Source organism: Galeopterus variegatus, unplaced genomic scaffold (assembly GCF_000696425.1).
Source record: "Galeopterus variegatus unplaced genomic scaffold, G_variegatus-3.0.2 Scaffold1517, whole genome shotgun sequence".
Taxonomy (NCBI): domain Eukaryota; kingdom Metazoa; phylum Chordata; class Mammalia; order Dermoptera; family Cynocephalidae; genus Galeopterus; species Galeopterus variegatus.
This window is the reverse complement of record NW_007727628.1, coordinates 222,369-232,868: the sequence shown is the minus strand read 5'-3', so window position 1 is coordinate 232,868 and position 10,500 is coordinate 222,369. Positions and strand designations below refer to the sequence as shown.

The 10,500-nt window shown below is 50.5% G+C and overlaps 1 protein-coding gene across 1 annotated transcript in view; it reads right to left on the bottom strand.

Annotated features, from left to right (window-relative positions):
- Window positions 1–898: 898 nt before the first annotated feature.
- The window catches only part of ESRRB (estrogen-related receptor beta), a gene marked incomplete at its 5' end in the record, with an annotated part of 55,418 nt that continues 45,816 nt past the window's right edge, over window positions 899–10,500 (bottom strand). The window contains 2 exons of the mRNA XM_008577459.1: window positions 899–1,143; window positions 5,762–6,031. Of these exons, the coding sequence (XP_008575681.1) occupies window positions 899–1,143; window positions 5,762–6,031 (515 nt within the window). The remainder of the gene's footprint in view (window positions 1,144–5,761; window positions 6,032–10,500) is intronic.

Sequence of the window (10,500 nt, the reverse complement as noted above, 5' to 3'; positions counted from 1 at the left end):
GGCTCCTGAAGTCCCCAGAGGCCCTTCTCATCTGGTCCTGTCCCTACAGGGGAAGGGGAAGGAGGGAAGCAGAGGGGGTGCTGGCGAGGATGCTCTGGACCCTGCTCTCCTCTGCACCAGCGTGCTCCTGTCTACAGGCCCTGGAGTCACTGTGGCTGGCTGACCCCCTTGCCTGAGAGCTCTGAGGTAGGGTCAGGAAGTAGGAGGGGCTCCTGGGGGACGAGAAGAGGAGGACCAGTGGGCACCGGCACAGTGGTGACAGGCAGGTGGGAGTGCCCCAAGGAACGGGTGCCCAGGAAGACCCATGAGCTTTAGCCACTACTCCCCTGTGAGTGCAGAGGTGAGAGAACGGAGGGAGGGAGCCACCTGGACCACGGAAAAGGCCCCAAAGAACCTCAGAGCAGGCAGAGCCTCTGGAAGAAAGATGCTGTTGTCCCCTGAGAACCTGCCCTTGTGAAAGGAAAACCTCCAGGTGGCACCAACCTGAGTTTGCCGGAGTCCTGGGAGCTGAGCACCACCACCCAGGCCATAGAAGGAGGTGGGTGGGGGAGTTAGGAGATGTACATGCTGCCTCTTGGTGGTTTGGTGGGGGAAAGGGGGCCCTTCCTCCAGTGGTCTCCAGTCCCAAGGGGAGTCAGCCCTGGCCCAGGCCTCAGCACTGCCCATGGAGAAGGAAAAACATACCCAAGAAAAAGCCAGTTACAGATGAGCCCATGCCCCTGCCCTCCCATCCCTGTTCCCCACCCACTGCCCCCGGGAGTCTGCACACAGCCAGAGGGTGAAAAACCCCTTCCTCTGGGACAGCTCAGAGCCGCAATACGGGGGTGAAAGGTTGAGGCTGGTGGCTGTGGAGGTCTCTGCATCGGGCCGTCCGTGTGTCTGTCCGTGTGCAGGGCCCTCAGACCTTCGCCTCCAGCATCTCCAGGAAGAGTTTGTGCATGGGCACCTTGCCCTGCAGTTTGACGCTGTAGAAGTGCTGCACGGCCTTGGCAGCCGTCTGCCGCAACAGGGGCAGCGTCAGTAGCAGCTTGCCCGTCCTCCGCGGCTCCTCGTGGCGCTGGCTCAGCTCGTAGTCCTGCAGCGCCTCGTGCAGCAGGTCCTGCAGCTTCTGGACGGCCTCCAGGTCCTCGATGTACATGGAATCTGCGGGCACAGTGCGTGTTAGCAGGCATAGCCAGGGAGGGCTGCCCCGTGGGATGGGGGTCATTGGGATGCAGGAGGCAGGTGGGCAGGGCTGTCTTTAAAGATCCTCACTTCACAGAGAGGCAAACCAAGGCTCAGAGAGGTTAAGCTGAGAGTCTGAGGTCACACAGGCAAATGACAGAGCCGGGGCTCAGACCTAGATCTATGGAGAACATTTCTTAAGAGACCACCAAGAGGTGGAAGTGGAGACCCCCGAGGGCTTGAACCTGGGCAGACCTGTCTGGTGCCCTGGAGGTGCCAGGTGGACCCTGGAGCTAGACTGGCAAGAGTTGGAATGCTTTGTCCCTTGCTTGCTAGCTTTGTGACTTGAGGCAAGCTACTTAACTTCTCTGTGCCACATTTTCCTCATTTGTGAAATGGGATAATAGCCATACCTACTTCAAAGGTTTTATTTTTTTGGTTGTGTTTTTCTTTTTTGGGGGGTGGCTGGCCAATACAGGGATTGAACCCTGGTCCTTGGTGTTATCAGCAATACCTCTAACAAATACCTCAAGGGGTTAATGGTACTTGTCACAAGTTAAGTACCTAGGTGGCAATATCACCACCACCACCACCACCACCACTACTATTACTATTAACTACTGTCATTACTGCTGCTGCTGCCAGGCACCACCTCCTCAAGTCTCCTGTGCAGTCACTAACCTGACAATATCCTGGTTACAGAACACAGAAGAGAGACACAGAGGGGCTGAGCGCTGCGTCAGGCTGTGCTGTGGTGGGGACATGGGCACGGGTGTGGAGGGAGCTGTCGGGAGTTCTCTAAAATCTTGGGGAGGGCTTTGAACTTAGGCCACAAATTGGGGATTCAAATAAAGTTTACTCAAATCCTAGCAGGCCAGGGAGGCACCCACGGACAGGTGGGTTACAGTTGGGTCTAAGCTGAAGCAAAGGGAATCTCCTGGAATCCATGTCCTGAGGGGAAATAACCACAATTCTTCTGACATTCCTCAGTGATCCTGGGTCTCCATCCTGAACTGAAGGGCCCAATACTTGCCAAGTGGGAAGGTGGGGTGCGTGTGATCAGAGTGAGCTGCAGGCTCTGGGTGGAGCAAGAAGGAAGGGTAGACAAAGCTCCTGAACTCCTCAAAAGAGCAAGACAATTCCTTCGCATGCCGTGTTGGTTTGGATACCCGACTGCCAAGGGCAGCTGTACCAACTGGCTAACCCCAGTGACTCCCCCACACTAGGCCCTGTGCCTTCCAGGATTTCACCCCTTTCTCTTGGGTGGGGAGCAGAAGAATGAGATATATAAGACTTAAACTTCTTGGCTGCTGTGTGACTTTGGCCAAGTTACTTAAGCCTCTCTGAGATCATTTCTTCATCTGTAAGACAGAGCAAATAGGAATGCATACTCATAGGGTAGTGATGAAGTTTAAATGAAATAGCACCAGGCACTTAATAAACACCTAATAAATGTTAGCTGTTATTATCATTATTGTGACAACTCAGACTGGTGGCAAGCACCCTTGCAAGGCTGGGACATTACTGGCCCTATACCCAGGTCTCCTTCATATTTTTCTGCTCCCTGTCACCAAGGCAGTGAGGACTCCTTCTTTGCCATTTGGGAAACAAAACATGGCTCCAATCCTATTTGCTCAGCCATTTACAGGGCAAGCACCCAAAACGCTCCCCTGGCCATCCAGACTCCCATACTGCCGCCAGCTCCCTGTCCCCATCCACTGCTCCTTCCCCTACCCTTCCCAAGGAAGGCAAAATTGGCAGCTGCTTTCAACCAAAAATGAAATAAAATAACATTGCAAGATTAATTTCTTTGCAATCCATCAGAGAGTCTGTATTGATGGCATTGATAAACTGTTAATTACAAAATCAATGGCTATGAATTTTTTCCTGCTGTCAAGGAGCCTTAGAGAAGGCCGGGATGTGGGGTGACAGAGAGGGGTAAGGGTGGAAGAGCCAGATGAGTGGCCTCTGCCTCTTTACTTGCCTCCCTCGATATAAGCTTGAGCTCTGTGCCTGGTAGGAATTACTCGGGAGAGTCCAGAATCGAGGACTTGACCTCCAAGGCCTGGCTGGCCTTCCTACACCCCGTTCTGCTCACTCTTATGTTTTCTTGGCTTCTGCTCTCCTGTACTGCCCATCAGAACTCCCAGCCACTGCTCCTCTCACTCCCCCATGCCCCGAGCAAAGGCCTGTTAAAGTGCTTCCCTCCAAACAGGGGAAGCACAGGCTGGTGAAGCTGGACTGTACGGTACATCATCATGGAAGCACATCACTATGCACTTGTCAAAACCCACAGAACACACAACACAAAGAGTGAACCCTAATGATGCCCCGAGCAAAGGCCTGTTAAAGTGCTTTCCTCCAAACAGGGGAAGCACGGGCTGGTGAAGCTGGACTGTACGGTACATCATCATGGAGGCACATCACTATGCACTTGTCAAAACCCACAGAACACACAACACAAAGAGTGAACCCTAATGGAAACTATGGACTGTAGTTAATAATAACATAGCGATATTGGCTCAGGAACTGTAACCAATTTCCATACTAACACTAATGTTAATAACTAAGAAAACTATGCTGGGGTTGGGGGGACAGAGGGGTGGGTATATGGAACTCTGCACTGTCTGCTCAGTTAGTCTATAAATCTAAACCTATACTAAAAAACAATAACAAATCCCCAAAACCCAAAAAACAGCATTAGCATTCTCCAACAAAGAGTACATTACAATTGTGGGATTTTAAGGTGTCAATGATCTCTATAGAATTGACATATAAAATTTAAATTACTGTTTTGCATTCATTTATTATTAATAAAAAGGATTTGAACTAAAAAAAAAAAAATGCTTCCCTTGTCTATATCAAGTCAGGTTCACAGCAGCAGAGCCTGAGGCAGGGGTTTAGATTTAGGGATTTATGGAGGGTGTGTGTTCATGAGAAAGGAAGCGAGAGGCAGAAAGCGCAGGGAAGGATGACCAGGCAAGGGTGAGGCCTGGCTTCAGCCTGATCCCACGCAGAGCTCTGATGCAGCTTTCTGTTCCGCTGGGTGGGGCCACCACTGGCTGACGGTGCCAAGAGAGGGGGGCACATAACCCTCCAGGCAAGGCAGTGGAGAGTGGGTCTGGGGTAGGGGGCAGCCCTGAGCTGCTAGCAGCAGAACTTAGCAGCTGCAGGAGGGATGCACAACCCGCTGAACGGGGTCTGAGTGAGCCATCAACAGCACCCCTGCACTCTCCAGGAAGCCATGTGTTAGGGCAACCAACTGTCCTCATTTACCACAGACTGGGTGGGCTGGGGTGGGGAGGGGTTCCCAGGATGTGGGACTTTCAGTAAAAGTGGGACAGAATGGAGCACACCAGCTGGTTTCCCCGTGTGTACTGTTTCCATCTGGGAACCATTTCTCCTTCTTCCATATGCTGATAACACTTTGTTTCCTCTAACATTAATAATAATGATAATAATTAATATTTATTGAACATTCCTCTAGGCCAGGCACTGGACTAAGTACTTTATCTTAGGTCAATCTTCAATACTCACAAAAGTACTTGAAGGAGGTTCTCAGAATATCCCCACTAAACACACACAGATACTGAGTTACCCAAGGTCACATGGTTAGTATCAGAGCTAGAATTTGAACTTGGGTCCATCCAACCCAGACCTCAGTGACTAAACTCTTCCAGACTGCCCTGCAGAAGAATTATGTGCATGCCTTCCTGACTTATGCTCTCTTTAGGGCAGGGACAATTCACTTCTCTTGTATCCCCCAGCACCCAACATAGTACCCTGCAGATAGCGTGGAGTCCCTCTGAAACTGCATTCAAGTTCACTCACCAGCATCACCCAATGCCCAGACCCTCTCCCCAAATAATCTAGTCAGAAGTTGGTAGTTGCTAAAGAAATAAAATGAGTCCTCTTTTTTAACACCACACTAAACCCCTCAGCTGGGAAGGTTTTATTCTCTTGTGCTCTGGCAATTTGATTTAAAGGGTTCAAGGAGGTAGTGTAGGCTCAGGTCAATTTTGGAATCAGACAAGTTTGGTTTAAGTAATAACTCTGACACTTTTTAACTATGTGACCCTGGACAATTTTTTTCACCTCTCCAAGCCTGTTTCCACATCTGTAAAATGAGGCATAGAGATGTTTGAAAGAACTAAATAAATTCAGTTAATTTAACTGCATCAGGCATGTTGTTAGCATAATGTAATTATGTACAAATAAACTCCTTTAGTAGTCTTATAGAGTAGAAATTGTTTATTGTGCCCATTTCACTGATGAAGAAACTGAGGCACAGAGTGAAGCAACTTGCCGAAGTGGTAGAAGCAGGATTTGACCCTTAGCAACCTGGCTCCTGCGTCCTTAACCAGTGTGCTGGTCTAGATGCCAAAAGCTTAGGAAATACTCAACCAATGCTATCCTTCACCATCTTTTTAACTCCAGCCCACCCATTGCACAATCTTTGATGACAAAAAGCTTAAGCATCTTGTCATCTCCACCCATTGCAGTTGGCCCTGCTCCCAGGTCCCGGAGGTGTGCTTGCCACGCTCACGCAGGACACCTGAAGCTCCTCCCCACTCCCAGGCCCCACATCTGTCCTCACCTGAGTTGGCCAGGGCCAGGGCCTTGAGCGTCACGAACTCCTCCTTCTCCACCTTGAGCTTCTTGTACCTGCGCACCAGCTGCAGGATGGCCCGGTAGAGCTCCAACAGCCCCACCAGGCGCGAGTGCTCTTCGTCCATGATGTAATCCTCGGCGTACACCAGCTTGTCATCATAGGGCAAAGAGCGGTACACGATACCCAGGATGAGGATCTCCATCCAGGCACTCTGCAGCAGGCTCATCTGGTCCCCCAGAGAGAGGTTCGAGAAGCCTGCAGAAACGGGGCAGGGAGGGCAGCATCTGGTCAGGAGGGCAGACCTGAGGCTCGCTGGAGAGCAGAGGTAGTGGGGGCAGGGTGGCCATGTCCCTAGCATCTCCAGATCCCGCCTGGGGGGCCCTCCTTATATAGCTGCAAGACCCACTGTCCTTCACTTAGTAATGAGTCAGACTTGGAATTCACGGAAAAGACTTACATAAGAGCTCAGTCAATGTTGACAGTTGTTATTATCGTTATTATGGTTAGTTCTATGGTAATTTTCAAATAGCTGTAGAGGCTTTTTTTTTTTTTTTCCTTTTAGTCTTTTTTACTGACCGGCAACGGGATCGCAACCCTCAGTGTTGCACCCGCACCGCGCTCAGCCAGTGAGCGGAAACCGTTCTCCACATGGGATCCGAACCCTCAGCGGGAGCGCCGCCACACTCCCAAGTGGCGCACTCTCCAGTGCGCCACCGGGCCAGCCCTGTAGAGGCTTTTTGATTAATTAAATGCATTTGTAATTTAAGAAGACTGAATTCATAGTAACATCAGAAAGCAGCAATATAGGGTCTCTTCCACTCTGGGGAGTTACCAGGCCCCTCTCTGCTCAAACCAGGGGAGGCTTTGGTGCTTTAAAATGACACCTCAGCTGTGCAGAGACCCACAGGCCCAACCAGGAATAAGGATTTAGCTGTTCCCAGCCATGCAGAAGGCCTGAGGCTGCAAAGAGATCAAGAGCCCTCTGGGTCAGAGGGCACTCTCTCACAGTACAGCCTGTCCCCTCAGGGGTCAGAGCCCCTTTGCCCAGACCACCATTCTCCATGTGACAATGACCCAGCAGTTCTGTTCTGTGAGCTTAGAATTGTGGGATTCTATCGAGGAGGCTGACTCCATAGTGAAAGAAAATTCAGGATAGGGAAGGCTCCAGAATTATGACACTGTCTTGTTCAGTGCACTCTGGAGATGTCTGGGCTTAAAACCTGACTCCCCATTTACTAGCTGTAGGCTGACCTTGTGAAAGTCATGCATCTTCTCCAAACCCTAGTTTCCTCATCTATGAAATGGGTATGCAGTTGAGGTTTGAACTCCACGGGTTGACTTGTATGCAGATTTTTCAATAAATATACAGTAGGCCCTTTGTATTCACAGGTTCTGCATAACTGTGGATTGAAAATACAAGTTGCAGGATGTGGAACCTGTGGATATGGAAGGCTGACTTTCATGTCCGTGGGTTCCACAGGGCCCACTGTGGGCCTTAAGCATATGCAGATTTTGGTATCCATGGGGCATCCTGAAACCAATTCCCCACAGATACCGAGGGGCGACTATAACAGTAGCGCCTGCTTCAGAGACTCAGTGCGGTCTAAATGAGACACTGACTAAAGAACATACCACATATTTACTGAGCTCTTATTAATGATGAGCTGGAAGTCTTCAGTTGCAAAAAGAGGATAATATACTGGAATTGCAGCCAACTAATTACGGATTTAGCTGTTCCCAGCCATGCAGAAGGCCTGAGGCTGCAAAGAGATCAAGAGCCCTCTGGGTCAGAGGGCACTCTCTTACAGTACAGCCTGTCCCCTCAGGGGTCAGATCCCCTTTGCCCAGACCACCATTCTCCATGTGACAATGACCCAGCAGTTCTGTTCTGTGAGCNCCCCTTTGCCCAGACCACCATTCTCCATGTGACAATGACCCAGCAGTTCTGTTCTGTGAGCTTAGAATTGTGGGATTCTATCGAGGAGGCTGACTCCATAGTGAAAGAAAATTCAGGATAGGGAAGGCTCCAGAATTATGACACTGTCTTGTTCAGTGCACTCTGGAGATGTCTGGGCTTAAAACCTGACTCCCCATTTACTAGCTGTAGGCTGACCTTGTGAAAGTCATGCATCTTCTCCAAACCCTAGTTTCCTCATCTATGAAATGGGTATGCAGTTGAGGTTTGAACTCCACGGGTTGACTTGTATGCAGATTTTTCAATAAATATACAGTAGGCCCTTTGTATTCACAGGTTCTGCATAACTGTGGATTGAAAATACAAGTTGCAGGATGTGGAACCTGTGGATATGGAAGGCTGACTTTCATGTCCGTGGGTTCCACAGGGCCCACTGTGGGCCTTAAGCATATGCAGATTTTGGTATCCATGGGGCATCCTGAAACCAATTCCCCGCAGATACCGAGGGGCGACTATAACAGTAGCGCCTGCTTCAGAGACTCAGTGCGGTCTAAATGAGACACTGACTAAAGAACATACCACATATTTACTGAGCTCTTATTAATGATGAGCTGGAAGTCTTCAGTTGCAAAAAGAGGATAATATACTGGAATTGCAGCCAACTAATTACCTTGACTTATAGGAGAGTGAGAGTGAAAGAGAGAGTGAGCTGATTTTTCAAACATCTTAACCACTAAACACAGGCAGTCACCTCACTGGGGGCTCAAGCAGAAACTCAGTGATTGGTCCCAACACTGACCATGCTGGACTTATTAAAAGAAGGAAGAGTGTCCACGACACTATTTGCTCTATGTGCCACTGAAATTCGGGGATTTTTCAGTAGTTTTGCCTATGAAGTACTTTTTACTCATGTGCTGACGTGGCACTGAACCTGCCTGGCTTTCTGATGGGGGGTGCCACGGGGATGGAGAGAGGATGCGTGAAGAACATGTGGCACCACTACAATCCTCAGCCAGGCGTGGACGAGGGCTGTGGCTGTTGTTACTGCCGTTGCTGTTGACACACTATTGGCATCCTTCTCGTCTCCTCTTTGGACTTGCCTGGAGGCCTGGGGTGGTCCCAAGCTTCTGGACTTGCCCATCTCCTAGGGCTTCCATGGCCTCTCCCACCTCTCATCTGTCCCATCTCGACCACGGTTCCTCCTTGTTTTCCAACCAGTGCATGACTGCTCATCCTCAGGGAGTACTCCTGGGGCTGAAAGTCCTGTCGCCTATCAGGCTACCCTTATCCCATGAATGTTCTCCCAGTCGGATGGTCAGTTCCCAGCCCGATCTGCACAACTTGGGCCTTAGATCACCACCTGGCAGATGGAATCTGTGGGTGACCAACAAAAAGAGTGGGAATGACTACACCAACTCACAGGGTGAGCCTTGACTGATGTGCCTTCTCAGGGGAGAGGCTGGGACACAGAGCGTCAGGTGTGTATGTGTGTGTGTTGTGGTCCAGATTCCAGGCAGGGGAGAGGGTGTGTGACTGCCTGCGGTGGCCAGGGAGCTGGGACGTAATAAAAGATAGATAGAAATGGACATCCAATTTCCCTTATCAGGTCTCTGAGTAGGAGAGAGGCCCTGGGCAACATTAATTAACAGATACCAATCAGCCAGCACAGGAGGGGTGTGTGGGGGGGGAGTGCTGGACTGCACTGTGCGTGCGTGCGTGCATGCTTGTGCGTGTGCGTGTGGTGGGGGTAATCTGAAAGCAGACAGACTGGGAGGGAAGATGGAGGAGGAGGGCAGGGGCGAAATTAATAGACAATTGAACTGGAATGTTACTAGCCTGTTTCTGCCCCTGTAGTCACTACAAATACTTACTGAGCACCTACTAGGCGCCAGGCCTGTGCTAGGCACCGGGTACAGAATGGTGCACTCAGGACATGACTGCTCCCTGCCTTCAAGAGCTTATAGCAAAGAGGGGAGAGACATGCCAAGTGTCCCAAGTCAGTACAAAGTTCCGACTGTAAGAAGGGCCATGGCAACACGCAGCAGGAGAATGTGGCCCAAACTAGAGTCCAAGGAGGCTCTGCCTCTCCGAGTTGGGGGCTGAGCTCTGAAGGGGGTGGCAAGGGCACCCGACAGGCACTCATGGAGGTGGGCTGAAGTGATGCCAAGCCCAGCCCCGACCTCCGACCTCCCAAGAAGCACAGACACTGCTGCTGTCTTCCTGCCCCCACTGCCGAGCACCAGGCCCAGCAGGTGCCTGACCAACGTTCACAGCACAGAGGAGAGAATGGATAAATGCCAGTCTGTGGGCCTGGACTCCCCAGTGAGGAGAAAATATGCCCGAATCACTGGGTTAGGCCCTCTCACATATTTGGATTCAAGTTCAGTGTTAGCTGCCTTTGCCTGCTGCGTAAGAATCAGGGACAGGCCTGCCTTGGCGGGGTGAGGGGGTGGGCAAGTGACTTAAGAAAGTTTTGTGCCACGGCGGGATGATGTACCTGGGAGACCTGTTCCCAAACCTCTCTACTGGCTGATCTGAGTACCAGTGGACTCTGCGCCTGGTCTCTCTTCCTCCTGAAGCATCTTCAAGAAGTCCTAGAAATAGCTTTGAAAATCCAAATGGACACTCCAAAGCATTGAACAGTGTACAGGATGCTTCACTGTGTGCAAGGAAGGGGGAGGAAATATTTGATATCTTCTAATACTCAAGGAGAAGAAACACTAGAAGAAAAACTGAGGAAAAGAAAAGGTTACCTCTAGTAGGCAGGAGGGAGAGGAGACAGGGATAGAAGTGAGATTTCTGTGCATAT